The sequence below is a fragment of the Canis aureus genome, chromosome 27 (genome assembly GCF_053574225.1).
Source record: "Canis aureus isolate CA01 chromosome 27, VMU_Caureus_v.1.0, whole genome shotgun sequence".
NCBI classification, from domain to species: domain Eukaryota; kingdom Metazoa; phylum Chordata; class Mammalia; order Carnivora; family Canidae; genus Canis; species Canis aureus.
The window spans coordinates 19,652,408-19,674,502 of NC_135637.1; the positions used below are offsets into that span (position 1 = coordinate 19,652,408).

At 49.2% G+C, this 22,095-nt stretch overlaps 1 protein-coding gene across 2 annotated transcripts in view; it reads right to left on the minus strand.

Moving 5' to 3' along the window:
- GCN1 (GCN1 activator of EIF2AK4) overlaps positions 1–22,095 on the minus strand; it is a 59,346-nt gene that overhangs the window by 8,505 nt on the left and 28,746 nt on the right. For both annotated transcript variants that reach the window (XR_013366628.1, XM_077875876.1), the window contains exons 28-51: positions 21,640–21,783; positions 20,227–20,354; positions 19,862–20,051; positions 19,586–19,656; positions 18,756–18,921; positions 18,220–18,414; positions 16,751–16,997; positions 16,212–16,333; positions 15,766–15,880; positions 14,783–14,962; positions 11,863–12,083; positions 10,577–10,645; positions 10,256–10,394; positions 9,972–10,168; positions 9,632–9,774; positions 8,227–8,344; positions 7,900–8,115; positions 5,765–5,929; positions 3,920–4,081; positions 3,544–3,636; positions 3,165–3,308; positions 2,800–3,069; positions 2,441–2,554; positions 1,748–1,978 (exon numbers count right to left, since the gene is read on the minus strand). Coding sequence is in view for 1 of the 2 variants with exons in the window: in XM_077875876.1 (XP_077732002.1) it covers positions 1,748–1,978; positions 2,441–2,554; positions 2,800–3,069; positions 3,165–3,308; positions 3,544–3,636; positions 3,920–4,081; positions 5,765–5,929; positions 7,900–8,115; positions 8,227–8,344; positions 9,632–9,774; positions 9,972–10,168; positions 10,256–10,394; positions 10,577–10,645; positions 11,863–12,083; positions 14,783–14,962; positions 15,766–15,880; positions 16,212–16,333; positions 16,751–16,997; positions 18,220–18,414; positions 18,756–18,921; positions 19,586–19,656; positions 19,862–20,051; positions 20,227–20,354; positions 21,640–21,783 (3,840 nt within the window). In the remaining variant the exon portion in view is untranslated. The remainder of the gene's footprint in view (positions 1–1,747; positions 1,979–2,440; positions 2,555–2,799; positions 3,070–3,164; positions 3,309–3,543; positions 3,637–3,919; positions 4,082–5,764; positions 5,930–7,899; positions 8,116–8,226; positions 8,345–9,631; positions 9,775–9,971; positions 10,169–10,255; positions 10,395–10,576; positions 10,646–11,862; positions 12,084–14,782; positions 14,963–15,765; positions 15,881–16,211; positions 16,334–16,750; positions 16,998–18,219; positions 18,415–18,755; positions 18,922–19,585; positions 19,657–19,861; positions 20,052–20,226; positions 20,355–21,639; positions 21,784–22,095) is intronic.

Here is a 22,095-nt window from a genome sequence, read left to right on the forward strand (position 1 = left end):
GTGTGAGGGAAGGGCTCCATTTGGTTTTTTTGTTTTGTTTTGATTTATTTATTTATTTTTAATGATAGTCACAGAGAGAGAGAGAGAGAGAGAGAGAGAGAGGCAGAGACACAGGCAGAGGGAGAAGCAGGCTCCATGCACCGGGAGCCCGATGTGGGATTCGATCCCAGGCCTCCAGGATTGCGCCCTGGGCCAAAGGCAGGCGCCAAACCGCTGCGCCACCCAGGGATCCTAGAAGGGCTCCATTTGTATACCAAGCTATAGAACACCATAGAAAAGAACAATACAGAAGTGCCTGGGTGGCTCAGTTGATTAAGCATCTAACTCATGATTTGGGCTCAGGTCATAATCTCGGGGTCATGGGGTTGAGCCCTGCATCAAGGCTCAGTGCTCAGCAGGGAGTCTGCTTCAGTTTCCTTCTGCCCTCCCTCTGCTCATGCTCACACACGCATGTTCTCTCTCAAATAAATAAAGAGAACCTTTTTTTTTCTTTTTAAAGAGAACAGCACAGGGCAGCCCGGGTGGCTCAGTGGTTTAGCACCGCCTGATTGATCCTGGAGACCCCGGATCAAGTCCCATGTCAGGCTCCCCGCATGGAGCCTGCTTCTCCCTCTGCCTGTGTCTCTGCCTCTCTCTCTCTCTCTCTGTGTGTGTCTCATGAATAAATATATTTTAAAAATTAAAAAAAAAAAAAAGGGATCCCTGGGTGGCACAGCGGTTTGGCACCTGCCTTTGGCCCAGGGCGCGATCCTGGAGACCCGGGATCAAATCCCATATCGGGCTCCCGGTGCATGGAGCCTGCTTCTCCCTCTGCCTGTGTCTCTGCCTGTCTCTCTCTCTCTCTCTCTCTCTCTGTGTGTGACTGTCATAAATAAATTTAAAAAAATTTAAAAAAAAAGAGAGAGAACAGCACAGAACGCAGATGAAAATGATACTTAACTTTTTAAAAAAGACCCCATCTTCTATAGAGTAAGACTGATGCTCATAAGACCATGTTTTATCTGGGAAGTTGCTCCCCACACCTTTCCCTCAACAGGGGAAAATAAAGCTACAAATTTCAAACTTGCTTTAGTTTCCAAACTGCAAGTAAGAATTAAAAAAAAAGTTTTTGTAACAACAAATATTAGCTCTGTTTATAATTTTTTAAATTGAAAGGGCTTAATAATTGCCCCATAAAATGTTAGAAATGGTTAATATGCTGGCTCTTTGCTTCTTACACTTTTGGCAGACTGAAGTTATTCCCAGCTGCTCTAAAACTTCTTTTCATCCCTGATCAGACCCTCTGCATCCCTCTTTATAAGATAGCAGTAAGGAACAGAAGCATATCTAAACAATGTGCAATTGCATTTATGTAGCCCAGGATTTCTTCCTTTGAACCAACAGTTCTTCAAAAACCAGCAATGTAAAAAAAAAAAAAAAAAAAACAACAAAAACCAGCAATGTGCATTAGTCTGGAGTGCTCAGGATGTCAGGCAATGTGCCCAGTGGCACCTCTTCTGGCTGGGCACCACTCCCAATCATAGGAGACAGGCTCAGAGATCACTGGACTTTCCCAAGGTCATTCCAGCCACATAGGTACTAAATGGTAGACTGGAATTGACCACTGGGTAGAGAGCATCCAATGTCACAACTGCCTCTACCATGCTGCTTCTCCATCATAAGCTGTCACTTTGCTGCCACGTGACACCAACGGGCACACAGATCTAAGACCCAAACGGACTGAGAGATGAACGCATAAGTGGCTCACCTTAGCCAGCAAGAGACTGAGTGTTTCAAGCAGGGCTGCCTTCACGTTCCAGCTGAACCGGTCCCCCAGGATGCGGATCAGAGGACCAGTGATGCTGACCACAGAGGGCCTCAGGGCATCAGCAGAGGTCAGGCGGATCACCAAACCTAGAGCTTTAGCCGCTTCCTCTTTCTGTTCTGGGCTGCCAGTCAGGACACCCTCCCGCAACACTGGAAGGATGGAGGTTACTCCCTGACAAGAGAACCACACGTGAGAGTCCAATCTCAAAGGCACTGGGCTCAGCAGTCTCCTGTGCAAAGCACAGCCCTCCTGTCAGCTATCCTCTCTGTGACTCCACAAGAGAGACTGGTTCAGGTGCCACAGTCACAGCCTAAGAGGGTGCTGGCTGGGGAACAGTCCTGACTGGGCAGTCACGAGAAGCGAAGAGCTCTGGCAGGCCCATCACACATAGGTTCACAAGTTGTCCCCTCTGTGACTGGCTTCCTCTGGCTAAGATGGCCTCCGCAGTTTAAACTGAAAGTGGCACAGGCCCTGTCCTCATGTGGCCACCACAGGGAAGAAACAAACTTCTGTGAGGGTGCAGAACAGCACTAAGAACTAAGTCCTCTGCCCTGCCACAGAGCTGGGACTGAGGGTGGCAGCAAAGGAAGGCCGCGTGCCTGTAGCACCGCCCCTTGTGGGGCCCTGGCTTACCTTCTTAGGGAGGCAGAACCCTGGCACATGCTCGCCTTTGCTCTCGTTCCCTATGAGTCGGATTTCTTTGTGCAGTTCTTCAATTAGTGCCAGTTGGTTGCCAGCATCAAGCTTCTGTAGGAAGCCAGGAAAAAGCAGAGAGGATATCAGTGCTCTAAGTACAGCCCTCCCAAGACTGCTTCAAAATAATACAGCAGGGGGAAGGGTGTGGGTGGGAGTATGAGAAAGATTGGCCATGGACTGATGAACACTGAAGCTTCCCGATAGGTACGTCATGGTTTATTTTAAGAGTCTAATTTTCCAAGCATCTGGGCTGGTCTATAATCAAAAGCTGGTTATGCAGTCAGTAACCCCCTCACCTTGGTGATGGCATTCAGGGCATCCCAACTCTCTTCCAGAACCACTGAGCTGGAGTCATTGAAGAGGCGGATCAGGCCAGAGACCAGGCTCCGCAGGTGGCTGGTGTAGTCAGCCTTTGAGCGTGAACAGTAAATGTTGAGGATGATGGCGGCAGCCTGCCTCATGCCCACCTCAGGGCTGCGAGTGGCTTCCAGCAGATCCTCGATGATGATCCGATGCCCAGTATCATCCTCCACTGAGAGGATCACGGCCTGACAGTTGGCCATCTCCTGAAACCACAGGGGACACCCAGGCTGAGCACAGCTCTTCCAGGGCAGATCAGGATGGCTGTTAGAAAGCTGCCAGGAATAATCGTGACACTCACCAGCTGCTCATCTGGAGTCCCAAGCTTCTCCTTCAGGGCCAACATGACCGCCGGGAGGATCACTCCAAGATGACGGGTCAAAGCATCACCGGCCACAGATGAAAGGAAAGCCAGCACCCGGGTGTTGACAGGTGGAGTCGTCAGCTGTAGGACGATGAAAGTCAGTAGAGTGACCGTTGCCCCGTGCTGGCAGCTTTGCTAGGCTCTGGGAGATCCCATCGCCGCTGTTCCAGGCAGTGTCTGCTCCAGGGCACCCTGCGCCCACCACCAGCCTCCCCCAACGTCTGAGCTCAGAAGAGGGTCTCCACAGCAGGCCTGGGAATGATCACATGGCTGTGGTTTCTGGGCCAGCGGGGATTTGCCACGGGGTGGGATTTACCTTGGGCACGAGGTAGGGGAGCACCACACGACTCTTGATAGCCATAACTTGCTTCAAACCATCCAAGGCAAATTCTGACACTTCCTCATCATCCTGCAGAGGGGCATCAGGGGGTAACGCTCAGGAGCTGGCTCCTGTCCCCACCTGTGCTGTCTAGACCAGCCACCAACTTCCTTCACTACTTTCCTCCCTCCCTGCCTGCTGCACCCACATTTACTGACTGTTGAAGGAGAAGCACAGAGCCAAGTCTGAGCCTGCTGCACCCACTCTCTCAGGGGCCCACACTGTGGCTGCCTTGGCAGAATAAGTCCCCTGCATTTTGCTTCTACAGAGACAGCAAAAGCCAAACTGGTAGGTGTGTGGCAGATCCACTCACCAGCTGCTTCAGTAAAAATGGAAGGATGTCCTCCAGAGCCTGATGGCCGATGGTGGAGTGCAGCTGCTCAAAGGTCTTGGCCGCGGCCTCTCTGACCTCCTCCAGTGGGTCACACAGAGCCTTCCTCGCCGTGGGTACGAGGGACTCAGAGAAATACAGCACCTATGAGAACACCCGTGCACTGTACCTGAGGTGGCAGAGGTGGTGAAGGAGCACACGCAGGTGGGGGGTGTAGTGAGGGGGGTGATGAGGACCTCTGGCCCAGCCTGGCTGCCACCACCCCTAGGCCTGACTTTTCTTTTAACTTACTGGTTTAGTGAAAATGGGCAAGTAGAAAGAAGCAGTGAGGATATGCAGCCTACACTTAAGGAGCCTGATTTTTTAGATGAGTTCTCCAGATCCTGTCCATCTCCCACAGGAGCTCCTTCCCACAGCAGGACCTTGCATGGCGTGGCTCCTCTCCTGATTCTCTCTCTTGCTCATCTCTTGGAAAACTCCAAGTCCTTTAAGACTCAACTCAAACACTTGCTCCTCGGTGACATCTTTGGGGTGACTGCAGGACTGAAGATAGCTCTGCTCCCTTTAGAACCAGTCCCCAACAAAGTAAAGCCCACTATGAATCAGAGGGCTGATTATGCATCAACCTCATCAATAGAGAGGTCTCAGCCTTTGAAGGGACTCAGTAACTATTTGATGAATCACAACTTTAGATGGTGACAATTTGTATTTTTTGCCAAATGCAAAGGTGAACCCCCAAATGTAATACCTATACTGATACACATAGGAGAAAGGGCCAGTAGCTCAAAGGAGGACGCTCACTCAGGCTAAACAATTGGCCACATGCTTACATTTCTTTTTTTTTTTTTTTTTTTTTTTTTAATTTTTATTTATTTATGATAGTCACAGAGAGAGAGAGAGGCAGAGACATAGGCAGAGGGAGAAGCAGGCTCCATGCACCGGGAGCCTGACGTGGGATTCGATCCCGGGTCTCCAGGATCGCGCCCTGGGCCAAAGGCAGGCGCCAAACCACTGCGCCACCCAGGGATCCCACATGCTTACATTTCTAACCAGCCACTTCACAGCTTTTATGCCAACTGAGAGTCCTATGCCTGCTCCATCTATTTCCCAGGAATGTTTCGAGGATCACTCTCAGAAAGTAAGCTAAGGGCAAGGATCACCGGCCTCCTGAATGTGGCTGCTACAGGACAGCATCACTGGCAGAAATGACACATTTCCACCAATAGGGTACTTACACTCATCTGCTCTACTCTATAAGAATGCGCACACCCCACCCCCCTCGGCTTTTGCAGCCCTAGCATACCCATGCGTGTATGCCCTCCCCTCTCCACCAAGGATAGCACACATTTAAATGAACTGCAGTAGAGGCACAAAAGGGAATAATCTGGAGCAGCCTCAGTAGTGGTTAGAAAAAGATCATCTCCAATTTCCACAGGCCACTCAAGGCTTCCAAAGTGTTTCATTCTTAGCCTGTGAAACTGACGAGGAAACTCTAGTCCAGCTGGTTGCCAGCAACACCCTCCAGCAACACCCTCTGGAGTAAGGCTTGCATGTCCTGAGGGTGAAGTATTCCTAGCTTCTACTGTAACCTGCCCACAGCCCTGCACATTGGGTCACCTGTGGAGCCCTTAGAAGACACTCACGGCGGGACACCTGGGTGGCTCAATGGTTGAGTGTCTGCCTTCGGCTCAGGGTGTGATCCTGGGCTTCCCACAGGGAGCCTGCTTCTCCCTCTGCCTGTGTCTCTGCCTCTCTGTGTGTCTCTCATAAATAAATAAATAAAATCCTTAAAAAAAAAAAAAAAAGGAAAAGAAAAAAAACACTCACGGCATCCCGGCTGGTGGACTTCATAATCTCGCTCAGCCCAATGCACACGCCCTGCCTCTCGTCGCTCTTCTGAGACCGCAGGCCTTCCTCGAGGATGGGGATGATCTCGGGCAGGATTTTCTCCCCTAACTTCCGGACGAGATCACCCAATGTCCTTGCTGCAATCTGTCAGGAGAGACAAGCCAGAACATCAACGCCTTACAAACGCCAGGGTACCTGGAAAGCAACTCCAGAGTGAGGGCCCTGGACCTCCTAGATTTTATCTGAGTCACTCACAACTTCCCCAAATGCTCTTGGCCCTGAAGAGCCACCAGAGTGCTTGCAAAACATTAAAAAAACACAATTATTTCTTTGTGTCACACATACCTACACAACCTAACGCAAGAGCCAGCACCTTATATATGAACAGAAAACTCATCATATGATGCCTGATCAAGAGCCAGCTTCCCTAAACTGATAACCACAGCCTAGAAGTCACTTCATTCTGCACTGTTGCCCAAGGGGAAATGAACTGGACACAAATGCTTTTAAGGAAAAAACAAATCCATCTCCTCTGAGGCCTTATGCAAACCCTTCTTTAGAGCCAATGCGTAGTTTGCTTGCCAGGGATGGGGCTGGAAGTGGGTCAGAGGGGATTGGGAGAAGCAATCACGAGCCCAGGCTGGGCCTGTCTTCCCAACCATAGAATATGCTTGGCCCCACCCCCACCTAGGTCAGCCCCAGCTCATACACTTGCCTCAGTTTCTCACTCTAGACCCAGCAGCCCCTGTCCAGCCTCTACTGATGGCTTCTGCACATCCTACCCTTACATCTAAAGCCTTCTCCCCCTGGTGTGGAATTGACTTTCACACGACCTCACCAGGTTAGTGCTTACCCATTTTCTATCCTTACGAATCATTTCTCCTGAGCAGTTTCTCCTGTCCCCCAGCTGGTCAGAGGCCCATTATATGCATCTGTGGCACTCATGCATTTGCTATAGCTGCATTTACATCTGTTTGTGTGATGAGCTGATTAACATCTACCTCCTCTATCAGAGTATAGCTCATGAGGCTAAGTCTGCCTTTCTTCCCCATCATATCCCCAAGTTTTAGGCCCCTGCTTAGCACAGAGTAGGTGCTTAATAAATATTTGTTGTGGGAAAATTAATAAAAGGAAACCTCCTTCAGAATGGAGTCAGGAGGGGTGCCTTGGTAGCACAGTCAGGCATCTGACTCTTGGTTTCAGCTCAGGTCCTGATCTCAGGGTCATGATATCAAGCCTGGCACTGGAACCCTGATGAGCTAAGCACTGAGTGCAAAGTCTGAAGTTTCTCTCTCCCTCCCCCTCTGCCATCCCTCCATGCGCTCATGCATGCATGTATGTATGTGCGCACTCTCTACCAAATGAATAAATCTTTATTTAAAAAAGTGGGAGCCAGGAACCCAGAATGGGACACTCCCACACCCTACCGCTCTTCATCAACTCAGACACAACAGGAAAAGATGAACCTTGCAGACTGAACAGGAAGAAACATACTTTACTGGGCCAGCAGGACGAAGGAAGATTTTCTCCTCTGCCAGCAAGAGCCCAGCCAATGAGAGACTATCACAACTCAGCCAATGAACAGCCACTAATCTTCAATCTCCCAGTTTCCGCCAACAGACCTTTTTGTTTACAACAGCCCTCCTGACGGCCCCTTTCCCTCTATAAGAGAATGTATCACTCCTTTGTTCAGCAGAGTTGCCTATAGTTTTGCCAAGGCTTACATTTCCCAAACTGCAATTCTCTGCTATTCCTGAATAAATCCATCTTGCAGGCAAAATATCTGGCTGTTTCTTTTTTTTTTTTTTTTTTTTTTTATGATAGTCACACACAGAGAGAGAGAGAGAGAGAGGCAGAGACACAGGCAGAAGGAGAAGCAGGCTCCATGCACCGGGAGCCCGACATGGGATTCGATCCCAGGTCTCCAGGATCGCGCCCTGGGCCAAAGGCAGGCGCTAAACCGCTGCGCCACCCAGGGATCCCTGGCTGTTTCATTTTTAAGAGTAACCATTGAATGACTACGTAAATAAATAAATGCTCTCCTCTTAGATATGGGGTGGCCCTAGGCACCCTAGCCTCTGATGCTGGTTCAGAAGCAATGTCCAGAAACTTACAGTTCTCTTATCTGCACACGTGCTAGCCAAGAAACCCAGCAGCAGCCCAAAGAGGGTGGGAAGGATCTCACGCAAGGTACGGGGGGTATTAGAGACCACAATCTTCCAGACGTGCAAGGATGCCTGCCGTACAACCAGCTGGGTGTCTGAGCGGCCCATGTATAGCCCTGCCAGCACTCGGTTCCGTCGATCTACACCCAGGGCAGTAATGATAGCCTGCAGCAATAGAAAAGAAGGGAGAACACAGGGCAGTGAACCTCCACAGCATGAGTGCCAGAGCACATCCCTACCATCACCAAAAGCAGAAAACCAACCCAAGGTACACACCTTGTTGGACTGGGCAGTTCCAAAGTTATCATCTTCAGAAGCAGTTTCTGTGGTCATCTTCCCAGTGACCCCGGAGATATGGAACAGCAGATCCCCCAGAAGCTGAACAGAGCTGAACCTGAGGAGGATGCCAAGAACAGAGTCACAGCACCACAATGGGCAGTCTCAGAGGAACAATGGAACCCTGGCCAAAAAAGGCGCTGGAAAGAAGCGCACCCAAAATATTCCTGGTCATTATCTTGGAATGAGGGAAGTTACAGATAATTTTCATCTCTTTGCACTTTCCCACTTTATTTTCTTCCTAAGTTTACTACTAATGAACATATTTTAATAATGGGAAAAACATTTTTAGAAAACATATGTGAACATTTCTGTAATAAAGTTAGAAAGAAGAGAGATGGAGGGTACATAAGAAAGCATTAACAGGAAACCAGGAGTGCTGGTCATTAGAACTGGACATGTAAGGGGAGGCCTAGAAGGATAAACTACATTTCTCTTCAAATTACATTAGGTTTATTGTTTTTAATAACTGCAAAAATAATAGTGCTATTCAAAGCAAAGAATCAAAAACCACAGAAAAACACAAAGAAAGTGAGTGTAAACAACCACCCATGGAATGCCTGAGTGGCTCAGCAGTTGAGCATCTGCCTGTGGCTCAGGGAGTGATCCCGGAGTCCTGGAATCGAATCCCACATCGAGCTTCCTGCATGGAGCCTGCTTCTCCCTCTGCCTATCTATGTCTCTGTCTCTCTCTGTGTGTCTCTCATGAATAAATAAAATTTAAAAAATAATAATAATAACCAACCACCCAAACTCCCCCTACCAAGGCAGCCACCCCGACACTCTGGTGACACTCCATACAAGTCACTATCTAAGAGACATGCACAGTCCCTCCCATCCAATGTGGGAAGTGGGCCTGCACCACAGGCACTGGGCTGTGGCCCACACTTCCTGCGTCAGCTAATGTGGTCTTCTTATACCATTTCTTGTAGTGGCTGAATAAAAGCTCACCATGTGAATAGGCTGGCTTTTTTAAAACCAACTTTCAATTTTTTGAATGATAAAGTATACTGCAACAAGCATCCTTCTACATAAATCTTTACGTGCCTGACCAAATCTGTCCTTAGAATCAATGTCTAAGAATCAACTTCTAAGTTAAATTTTCAGATTAAAGAGCATTCATGTTTAAGGTTCTAATACAAACTGAAGCACTAAGTAGAGCAAACTTTTCAAAAGAGAATCAGGATAGAGACACTGTTACACAGAACTGGAGAGTTACTGAATGGCTAAGAGCAAGAATCTAGAGAAGTTGAGAGTTCCTGGCAACATTTTCCTCCTCATTTCTTAATCAGAATTCCCAAAACACAAAGCTAGAGCCGCTGGATCTTTCTGCTCGAGGCCTTACCTTATTCTCCAGAGATCGTCAAAGAGGCCTTGCTCCAGCTGGGGCAGCAGCAGGGCGATGGCCGTCTCGGCATACATGGAGATGACCCTCTGGCCTGCACGCAGGGCGGTGTCACGCACAAATTCATTCTCATCAGCAAGAGCCTGTACACACAGAGGGTGGGTCAGCCATGGCTGCCTCCCCCAAGGCACCAGACCCAAAGGAAATGGGACCTCCTGAAGAGTAGGATGAGGATTCTGGCCACCCAGTCCCAGCTGGCAGGGAGCCCTGACTCCAAGGAGAGCACGTGCATCCTGCCCCATTCAGTAATGCTACCCTTGGCCTAGTCCCTGGTGCCTACTTTGAGGATACAGGGGATGATGGGCCCCACGTAAGGAGTGAACTTGTCCCCGAAGGTGATAGGCAGGTAGTTGAACATCATGATATAGCCATCTCGGACGTGGGGTGCAATGTCGACTTTGCTGGCTGTAGCCACAATTTCTGGCATCAGCTTCTCCAACTTCTCCACCCCCAAGCCAGCCATGACCTCGGCCAACCCTGCAACAAAAGGAGGAGTGACCCACTGGATCTGAGGGCCCCTAGATGGCATTCCCAATTTGGTCCCTGGGCCTGCCCTGGCCTCACCTTGTGCAGCGCCTGAGCGATCCACGGAGCTCTGCTCATAGGTCAGCGTCTCCATCAGCCACGGTAGCAAGTCCTCAAAGCACGACTCCCCCATGCCCTTCACCATAGCCCCAAGGGCCTTTGCAGACACTGTCCGTACCTGTCAGGGAGCCAAGAGCCAGGGCCATAGGAGTTGCAGCATTTCAAAACGAGGGGCTCATGCAGGAGTAGGGAGAGGCCCCTCGGTCTCTTTCCTTCTACCAGACAGGCACAAAAGCACCTTATTGGGAATTCTCAGGAATCAATCTTCTGAGGAGTAGACTAAAATACCCCCAGCCTCACCTCAGGTACAGGGTCCAAAAGGGAGGCTTTCAGGCCAGGCGTCACGCTTGGTAGGTAAGGAGCCAAGTCCTGCAACAATACGAAAGGTGACCTGGTAGAAGCCTGGCTCCTGCTTCCTCTGGAACTGGTTCCACCATGGACCCTGACCTCCTCACTCTGCTGACAAGGAAAGCTCAGTAGGGCCGCTCACAGGGCCAGCAGGGAAGAGCACCTGGTGAGGAACCCCCCCTGACTGGTTCCCTGGAGGCCCCCGTGACTGCCTGGGAAACGACAAGGGACCTGAGGCCCACCCTTCATATGCTGAAAAAAAACCCTCAGCTAGAGATCAGTGCTCTTCCTCCTCTTGCCCTTGTCTCAGAACCAAGGCCCACCTCACCTCTGGAATCTAGGAAATCATTTCTGGCACTTCCCTTTCAGAACAATGTTATCATCTTCCCATTCTCACCCTAAAAGGTTTATGTCTCTTGGTATAGCATTTGGGTTTAGGCAACAGTTTTAAATATAGAAAAAACCTTATGTTCCCTGAAGCATCATTTAAAATAGCAGAAAACCTTGGACGGTATATGACCAACAAAAGGATTATGTAAGTTATGGTAGATAAACTTGTTAGAATATTAAAGAACTATTAAAAACCATTTTTGTGAATAAATCATTGTAACTTAAAAATAAGCTTATGTTCAGGAATATAATTTTTATATGCAATAAAAAACGTGAGTAATAATTGTTTTAGTGTTGGAACTATGTATACAATCATTTGTTTTAGCAATTTTCCCATTTCCTAAATTCTCCAGGATTGACATCACTTGCCTACTTTACCTCTTATGCCCATAGCCTCAGCAAGCAAAGCATGGCTGTGGGAGACCGTGAGCTCACACATGGAAACCCTTGGGATAGAGTAAACAAAGTAAACGTCCCAAACTAGCCTAATTTCCTCTAATTTGGAGGCTTATAGAAGCAAATGCTTGTGACAAGAGAACTGCAAGCAGTCAAAACAGCAGCCATGTTGCCAACATAGGGCACGGCTGGGCCTTTCCTCCTCCTCAATCTGTAAAAGAGCCCAAGGATGGCCTCATCTGGTGGCTGAGCTAGTAAGAACTTCAACCACAGTGCTCTATAAGATGCCCAGAGAGCCTAGTTTTCTACCCTCTACCCCAAAATGGTCTTCTTCCTCTAAACATAATCAGGGACCAAAAGCCTATAGCCCTGTGTCTGCTGTGGGCAGAGATTCTGTGCCCTGAACCAGCATCTACTGGTCTGTCCTACACCAGCCCCAGTTGGGCCGCTACCTTCTGGTCTGTCAGGGAGTACATGTTGCCAATAATCTGGGCTGCCATCTTCCGCGTGTCCGTGGAACGGTCCTGGAAGGCTCTCTGGACAATGGGCATGATGAGGGCCAGGGATGGGGCATCAATGAAGTGGACAAACTTGGTATCCAGCAGAGTCTGCAAGCATTTCTGGGTCTTCCTGGAGGGGTCCGTCAGGGCATCCAGCAGGACTGGGGCAATGGCTGCATGTCCAAACAAGAGGGAGGCTAGTTTACACAAGTCTCAGGTGTGGCAAAGCTGCCAGGTCCCCAGAACTACAGGCAGTCAGAAGAGAAGGGAATCTGGGGACACCCCTCCTTGGAGCCCCCCAAGTCACCAGCTGTGGAAGCCAGTCTGCTATGCTTGCTTCGGTAGCACATATACTAAAACTGGAAGCCAATCTGCTTGCAAAGAGCAATCCTTGCTCAACTAGGAAGAAGGTATAGCCATTACCCCTTTGCACTGTGCAGCCTGATCTTGCAAGACAACTGGGGGGTGACCTTCAGTGGGCACCGAGCCACAGCCACAGTACTGAGCCTCCATGGGAACACTGCTCAGATACCACGTGCCTCCTCATGGAAATGGCAGCACAAAGTGGTTTTGCAAAAATACTGTTTTGAGACACCAAAGGCTGCTGGGCCAGTGGTAGCAATGAAGCACACGATGCTCAGAGCAGTTAAACCCACATAAAACAAGCTCTCCAAGTCAGCACCATCAGCCTAGCAAAATAATTGCCAAGAGAAATACATGGCTTCTCTTTTCCACAAGCCCAGGGAATTCAGCCACTATAAAGACCCATGCTAGTCAATAACTAAAAAAAAAAACTAATAACTCAAGTAAAAAATGGACAAAAGATTTTAACAGTTCTCCAAAGAAGATATGCAAATGGCCAATAAGCCCACAAAAAAACAAAAGACATTCAACATCATTAGTCATTAGGGAAATGCAAATCAAAACAACACTGAGATGCCACTTCACACCCACTAGGGTGGCTATAACCAAAAAGACAGACAGTAACAGTGCCAGCCTTGGGAACTCTCACACATTGCTACTGGGAATGTCAAATGATCCAGTTGCTTTGGAAAACAGTCTAGCAGCTCCTCAGAAAGGCAGGCAGTTACCATACCAGGACCCAGCAATTTCCATTCCTAGGGGTCCAACCAAGAGACCTAAACACATTTAAAAAACCACTCAGGGCAGCCCGGGTGGCTCAGCGGTTTAGCACTGCCATCAGCCCAGGGCCTGATCCTGGAGATCCGGGATCAAGTCCCACATTGGACTCCCTGCATGGAGCCTGCCTCTCCCTCTCCCTGTGTCTCTGCCTCTCCCTCCCTCTCTCTCTCTCTCTCTCATGAATAAAAAATACAATAAAATAAAATAAAAAAATAAATAAAATAAAATAATGAAATAAAATAAAATAAATAAATAATAAAATAAAATAAAATAAAATAACCACTCATATACAAATGTTCACAGCAGCATTATTCTGAGCAACCAATAAGTGGAAACAACCCAAATGTCCATCAACAGATGACTTGATAAACAAAATGTGGTCTATCTATATGATGGATTATTGGGCCATAAAAAGAAATAAAGAGGGGATCCCTGGGTGGCGCAGTGGTTTAGCGCCTGCCTTTGGCCCAGGGCGCGATCCTGGAGACCCGGGATCAAATCCCACGTCGGGCTCCCGGTGTATGGAGCCTGCTTCTCCCTCTGCTTGTGTCTCTGCCTCTCTCTCTCTCTCTCTCTGTGTGACTATCATAAATAAATAAAAATTAAAAAAAAAAAAAAAAAAAAAAAAGAAATAAAGAAATGACCCATGCTACAATATGGATGAACCCTGAAAACATGATGCTAAAGCTCAAGAAACTAGCCAAAAATGATCCTACCACATGAAGTATCTGCAACAGGCAAGCCCAAACAGAAAGTAGATTAGTGATTGTCAGGGCCCAGAGGAAGGGAAGGGAAAGAAGAGGTATGGGGTTTCTTTCTGGGGTGAAGAAAATGCCCCAGAACTAGACAGTGGTGACATTTATGTAATTTTGTGAATATACAAAAAAACCCACTGAATTGTATAAATTTTTTAAAAGTGTCTTTAACACTATGCAAATCATATCTCAGTTAAAAAAAAAAAAAGACCCATGCTGGATTTCCAAAAATGCAAGCACTTCCCCTCATCTGATAGAGACTGAGACTGCATTAAGCCCTAGGAATCCCCCAGGCTGCTGGACATTGCGGAAAAACAAAACCCAAGGATACCTATTCATCTCTTGCAAAACAAAAACACACAAATCACAAATACTGTTTTCTGAATGAAAATAAGTCTGGTAACATCCTAAGTACAGTGAACAATCACCTATGTCCCACCCTGATGTTTAACATTTAACAAGTGATATGCTGGGTGAGATAGTAGCTGGGTTTTGTTTCTAGAAATCAAGTCTCCTGCCATCACTCCATCAGAAACCACACTACAGAGCATAGAGGACTAACCCTTCCCTAAGCTTCTCCTCTATCACGTCTTCTGGAATGAGACAGAATAGAAAGTTCTCAAAAAACATTTGATACTGATGTGGTCCAGAGCATGTCACTCATTTCTCTTGACCTCAGGGCTCAGCTGAGTGCGCAGGGTTCCCTGGGAGCCAAGCTCAGCTGAGCTGATGACTCAGTTTCCCTATCTGTACAGTCAATGATGAATGCTCCAGGGACCAGCGGCAAAACTGCTTCCAAACTACTTCCCACTAATTATCTTAGAAATTAGAGGTTATTATCCCAGAATTTCAAGGTTATTTCAATGTGAATCTATCTTTAGAGGGGAAAAATCTTTGCTGAATGCACACATTTCCTGCAATGTCCAGGAATGGAAGAAGAAGCCATAGCCAGTGTGCTCATGGGAGAAGCATACCTAGGATCTCTGGGTTCCTGATGACGGAACCAATCTGCCTTAATGCCTGCTGTCCAGCCTTCTGCACTTTGACGTGGGAGTCAGTGAGTACCTCCGTGAGCTTGGGCACGATGTTGGGCAGGCAGGATGACAGCTGCTTGGGAGCACAGTACGCCATTGCCCCAAGCAGCTCCACTGACCCTGGAGACAAGAGACACAGGCCCAGCATGAGATCACTAAGCATAGGCCAGGGAGCCACTTGTGCTGGCTGCCAGGCCAAGGGACAACCAGCCGGCTCCTCTGCAGACTGTGCTGAAACAGGCCCCAGTAAGTAAGTAAGTAGGGGTGGGTGCCCTCCAGCAGAGTGAGCACAATGCTCCCAAGGCCTGCTGAGCCATGAGATTCTGGGTGTGATGCAAGGTGATGTAGGGGAGTAGGGGAAAGAGGTAAGACCAGGATCGGGGAAGACCTGGCTGAGTCCTGGCAATGACCCAAGGCCAATGCACTGAATTACTCTAGCCTAGTTTCTTTATACATATATGAAGAAACTCATTTAGAGCTGTGATTTTTCAAACTGCAGGGTGGAGCCTGAAGGCCTGAGGGGGAGGAAGGACCAAGTGGGAGGGCCCCGATGTTGACCCTGACCAAACCAAAACAGCTCCACTTGTATCTGTTTTGCATATTAGGATGCCAGAGAAGATTCTATTTTTAAAAAGGGACTTGGGGGGGGGGGGGCTTTAAAGTCACAGAAGTTGCCACAAACTAACTTTAAAGCTCTAGGACCTCCTCACTTAGGGCTACAGTTCCCACGAGAGGCCTGTTCTTTGTATGAAAGCACACAAGCTATTGAAGCTGCCTGATTACTCTGAGGGTCTCAGCCTTGTCTGTGGGCTGGGGAGCACACATACACAGGACAAGATCCCTGGATGGCTCTCTTGATCCCTGCAAGGGCAGTCTTCAGAAAAGGAGGCTGGGACACAGACACCAAAGGGGAGCAGCCTTACCAGCTTTGGTTCTCCAGGATTCCTCCTCCAAGGCAGCCAGTAAGGAGGGGAGCACCAGCTTCACCCCGTGAGCACTCAGGTTGCTCATCACAGCTTTGGCACAATCATCTGCAGCCTCAAGGGAGGAGAAAAGGTGTTCAGGGGCCTCCTTGCCCAAGAAACGGTCAAGGCTGATTTAGATCGAATGTTCCTCCTGGCAACCAACACTGACTAGAGGTCTCCTGTGTCAGACCCTGTGTACAGACATAGCTGAGGAGAGTTCCTCATCTTACAAAGCTTCAATACTTTACTGGAAATTGGAGGAGTCCATACCAGTAACTGACGTCTGGGGGGGAGGGGGGGTTCCCAGCAGTGGGCCCTCCCATCTCCTCAGACCTTGGGCGGAGACTCACAGGCACTGGCGGCCCCAGCTGGCAGCAGGTCTCACATGCAGCCTCAGGACTTACCTCACGCACATACTGGTTCCCATCTCCGAAGCACAGCAGCAGATGGGGCAGCACATGAACCACATACGGCTCGAAGAGCTTCCCCAGCATGGTGCACAGCATCTCAAAGGCAAAGAGGGCTCCTGGGGGTGGAGGAACAGGTGGAAACAGATTGTGCTCTGGAGGCAGCCACAGGATAAACTCCCTGCCATCTCCTCCTCTCAAGGCAGTTGTGGGACTACAGCACCCTCTACCTCCCCAAGAGCATGGATGTGGCTGAGCAGGAAGGAGGAGAGAACAGGGCAGTGTCTGTCACTTCGTGGCACTAACAGCTAGTAAGGCCAATTCTGTCTCAGCGGATGGTCTCAAAGCTGAGTAAGAAATAAAGTCCAGGCTACAGGAGCAAGGACGGGATGAAATGGGTTACACAAACTGCCCCCTCGACAGGACACACACAAACACCAGGCCTTCAGTGGGGAAGGAAAGGCCAGATTCCTTCCTCTGGAAGCTGTGGGGACTGACTTCCCAACCTGGGCAGCCCCAAGCTCAGAGACACTCACCTTCTCGCCGGCGGAAGTTCTTCTTATCCTGGATGGCATCAGTCAGCGCTGCCATCATCTCCTGCTGCTTTAGCGAGAGGATGCCCAGGCCTTTCACCAGGCCTGCCAGTCCGTAGGCGGCCCCTTTGCGCTCTGCGTACTTGTCTGACTCCAGCAGCTGCTGCATCAGCCTCTGGATCATCCCTCCTGCGTCCTCTTTGATGGCTGGCACGAGAGGTGGTAAGCAGCTGGCCACGGATTCCTGGACCTATGGGAGGGGCCTGCCTTGTTGCAGCTCAACCACAGCCACTCCTGGGGGCTGCCACAGTCCTATGCAGTGCCTCACCACTAGATGTCCCCAAGCCCCATCTCAGCCACTGCCTGTCAGACAACACAAGGCATCAGACAAGCAAACAGTGTTAGGTGCCCGTGGATGACACGGGCTCCATCAGGGGGCACACTTGATCTGTGAGGCCTAGTCAGATGACAGAAAACTCCAGGAAGGCACACTCACATAGAAAGATCTAGAGAGAAGTGCGTGACTGCGCCTTCTTAAAAATGGCCTGAGTCTCTCAGTGTTCTTGTCAAAGGCACAGGGAATTCAGCCTTGCCTTACAGGGCGAGGCCCAAACTGAGTGGTATCCAAAGGCTGCACCAGTTCTGCCTTCCAACCACAGTTCATTAAGCTCAACAAGAGAGTATACAGCAAAGCATTGTGCTGCCAGAGGCCCAGGCAGATCCTTTGCAGGTGAGTTTTCAAATTTACTTGACCACAGTTTTGTGAACCTACATTTGAAATACTATGGGTGACCCAAAATGCAAGTCACTTTAGGGGGGAAAAATACACACACACACACGCACACACACACGTTTTTCAAAAAAGAAAACAACAATCCTTGCACTATGCTTACAGTCCACATTAGAAAGCCCCTGAAATGTGTAAGGAACACACAGAGAGGGACACCTGGGTGGCTTAGAGGTTTAGCGCCTGCCTTCCGCCCAGGGCGTGATTCTGGAGTCCCAAAATCAAGTCCCACATCGGGCTCCCTGCATGGAGCCTGCTTCTCCCTCTGCCTGTGTCTCTGCCTCTCTCTCTCTCTGTGTCTCTCATAAATAAATAAATAAAACCTTAAAAGAAAAAAAAAAGGAACACACAGAGGGTCAGAGAAAGCTCAGCAGAGGGAGCTGTCTTTTTTTTTTAATCTTGCTATCCCTAGTGCTGGGTTTATTCTAAGTGCAAAAAGAGATTATTAGTAAATAAGTAGGAAAAAAATCAAAGTACTTAGGAAATCTACTAGAGCAAAGTAACTCCTTCTCCAGGGGTGCTCTTCAGTATAAACCAGGCTGCCCCAAGAAAGAGGATGACTCCTTGCTGAGAACTAGGCCTCCGGGGCCCTGATACCCAACTGGGCCCTAGTATCCCACTACACACATGCAGTCTGTCTCAATTCCCCAACTGGCTTGTGGGGCCCAGGCCAGGAGGCAGGTACCTGTTGGGAGGGGGTAGAGAGAGCAGCGATGAGCTTGGCAACGATGGGCTTCACTTTGGGGTCACTCTTGTCCAGATGCTTAGCCAGAGAGCCCATGAGGACCACTACACTCTGCCTCACAGCATCATAGCTGGCATCGTTGGGCGCATTCTTCAGAAACTCCTCAAACACTGGCAGCAACGAGTTGACATTCTCCTGAAAAGCCAAGCCCACCCAAAGCCTCATGTCAACTCTACACGCTGCATCAGGGATGACAGTTTCTGCCTGAGGATGAACCCCAAGTCTGGCTTGGGACTGGCAGCCCAACAATGCCAGCGGGTTTCCCAATTTTCTGGCAGCAACGCAGCAGACTTACAAGAATTTAACAGCCTTTTGGGTCTTTCTGGCTCAAAAAAAAAGAAATGAAATTTTCCATGGGGGCCAGTACCCAGCCAGGCCTCCTGGCACTCAACCTCACTAAGTCCCACCACTCAGTCCCGCCTCCTATCCTGGCCCAGCCTGCTGAACCCACCCCTCGACTGGCTGAGATCTCTCACCTTCCCATGGGTGTTGAGTGTCGAAAGGGCTGCATCTAACATACACTTCCGGACATCTGGGTTTCGGTCATTGAGAGCATCAGGGACAAAAAACTGGAAGAGAGGCTTCACCTGAGAGCTGTCCAAACACTGGGAGAGCTTGTTGAGGGCCAGAGCCAAGCCACACCTGGGAAGAAGGGGGGATATGTCAGGCGGTGAGAGCTGACCAGGGGCCTCCTCTGCTGATGGAATCTATCCCAGTATGCCACAAGGAAAGGGAGTTTGCACCAGCTCCCTCTGAGGTACAGAACCAGTACAGAGCCCATTGCCTCGTGTTTACCCACCAATCTACACCATGGCCTCAAACACCCATTTGTCAAATAGAGACCTGCCATCTGCCCAGAGTTTACCTCCTACAAGGGTGACTTTGGGCAAGGACCAGCTCTGCCTCTGTTTCCCCACATGTGAGTGTAATGCTTACCCTTCTACCTCCAGGGCAGGCTCAGGAGGGTAAAGAGGTAAAAGAATCAAATGTGAAGTCACTTGACTGTGAGCATACTCTACAAAGACAAAGTACTACTATCTTTTTCAGCTACAGAACAGTAAAAAGGTCCCCAAGGATCTCTGAGGAACCAGGCCCAAGAAAAAGAAGAAACACACCCAATATCACTTGGCTAGCCCAAGAGGAGCCAGGACTTGAATTCAGGTCTCTCTGACTCAGAGGGAGGTCTTGCCCTTTCCTTCCACTGTCCCATGACTCCACACTATCTCCTCTCAGCACCCAGCCCAGCCAATCTGTGGTATCTGAGAAAGCTCTGAGTGGAACAAGACTGCAACAGCTGTTACTGTACCTGGCTTCCCACTGATCTGGAGGAGATTCGGAGATAACTCGTCCCAAGGCATCCAGCACTGGGGGAGGCCGCTGCAACAGACAGGTTGATAAATGCACTGCAGTGCTCTCCCCAGCCGAGCTATGTGAGCTAGTACTTTGCTTGTTATGTGAGGTAGGAGATCAGTCACAGCCACCCTAGGCCACAGTGAGTTCTAACAAAGCATGTTGGAGGCCAAGCAGAGTCCAACCTACCCTCCCGTAGCCCAGCCTGCAGCAGGGTGCGCAGGCCACTCACATAGAGCTTCTCCTGGTAAATCTCCATAAGTCTGCCCATGACCTCTGCCGCCTGCCGCTGGTACCGGGCCACAGCTTGGGAGAGGGCTTCGGCTCCGGCCTGCCTCACAGCTGCCTCATGATAGATGACATCATCGATTAGCAAGGAGCAGAGGTCTGGCTGCAGATCTAAGCCCATTGTCGACCAGAGCCTATAGGAGACCAGAGGCAGGGACTAGTCAGAAAAGGATCTGTGGCACCCACCCTGCCAAACCCAGCCATCTGGTCCTTCTCTTATTGTTGGCTAAGCACTCTGGGGCCAGTTTTTCATAAGTGGAGAGAGGATAGAACTGGAAAAAAAAAACAAAATCTTCTAGTGGCTCCCACCTCTCGGCCAGCTTCCGGATCTCCTCCTCCTTATCAAACTTGACCACCCAGAGCCTCCGCAAAAGATTCAGGCCATTCTTCTCATCAGTATCAGGCGCTGGCAATACCATGTGGAGTTCCATCAGCCCCTGAAAGGGGGTGAGATGGGACTCAGTGAGGTCTGACTTTTTGTAAGAGCCTCTGACCTGTCTCTTCACCTTCCTCTAACGCTGTACTAGCCAAGACATAGCCACCAGCCACACATAGGTCTTAATTAACTCTAAGTTCCTCAGTCACACCAGCCACATTTTAAGTTCTCGACAGCCATACATTGGCTAGTGGCTACCACACTGATCAGCACAGATATTAAATATTCCCATCATTACAGAAAGCATCATTGGACAGCACTACCAGTACCACGCATCAATTCAACTCATTAGCTGCTCTGGCTTCTCCCACAGCTTTTCCTTTGTGAGATGATGGTGGTAGAATCTTTTTTAACATAAAATTTAAAACCTCTCAATGTGGGGTGGCTGGGTGGCTCAGTCGGTTAAGCATCTGCCTTTGGCTCAGGTCATGGTCCCAGAGTCCTAGGATCAAGCCCTACATCAGGCTCCTTCCTCCCCCCCTCCCCCCCGCTCATGCTCTCTCAAATAAAATCTTTAAAAGAAAAATAATAAAAACTTTCAATGTGTAAGACAAAACCTCAGAAAAAGGACATTCCCTTGGTCTTCAAGAAAAATTCACATTGCTATTGTTTTCCACATTTTGCCAAGAGCCAGTGAAAACTCTGTCACAGATCAATAGCATGGGGCTGAAGACAGGCATTTGGGAAGCCCTGTCTCATACTTCAAGGAGAGTATGCTTTTTTGATCCAAAAGCACTAAGAAAAGCCAAGTATAAGGTGATAGGTTGAAAAAACAAACTAATCCTCTTAGTTGATCATTGATCTATCTATAAAAGAACCAAGAGACCACATTCATTTTAGAAAACTAGTGAAGCCAGGGCACCTGCGTGACTCAGTTGGTTAAATAGCCAACTCCTGATTTTGGCTCAGGCCATGATCTCAGGGTGGTGAGATCGAGCCTTGTGTTCGACTCTGGGCTGAGCATGGAGACTGCTTAAGATTCTCTCTCCCCCTCTCCCTCGGCCTCCACCCCACCCACTCCCTCTCAAAAAAAAAAAAAAATCACATAAAGTCTTCCAAGGTAAATTCAAAAATAGCCAGTGATACATTGTGACAACTGCTTCATCATCCCCCTTCCTAGAATGATCCTGACCCACTCCATGACTTTTTCCCTTTGTCTCCAGGATACACAAGTGCAAATGTGAGACATCTCCTCTATCATTTGAAGGAATGTCTCATACAGTTCAAACACCTGCACTGAGGGAAGAGGAATACCACAGTGGTCCTGCAAGAGAGGGGGAACGCACCCGGAGCGCAGTGTCCCGCACGCTGGCACAAGGGGACTGCAAGGCACAGAGCAGCACATCTACCTCCTCCTGCTCTGCGAAGGCACAGCCATCCTCGCCACTGCTGCTGGCACACAGGGTGGTCAGGGTGTCTGAAGCCAGAACCTAAGGAGGACATTGATGCACTAAGCTCAGTTCACCAAATTATTGACTTTTATGGGGCCAGACATGGGGCTGGGTGATGGATGGAAGAACCCAGAGAGGGATCTGAACTGAGAATGCCTACCCTGAAGCCCTAGTGGAGACAAGCCCCCTGCTCCAGCCCAGGACAGTGGCAGGTCCCAAGCAAAACCCCTCACTACCTGAGAATGTCCAGGCTGGCTCTCTCAAAAGCAGCCCTTTAGCTCAAATAGAAAAGTGAGGGCTGAGAAAGATAACAAGGACTCAACACCACCAAGTGCTAGGACCAGAGATCAA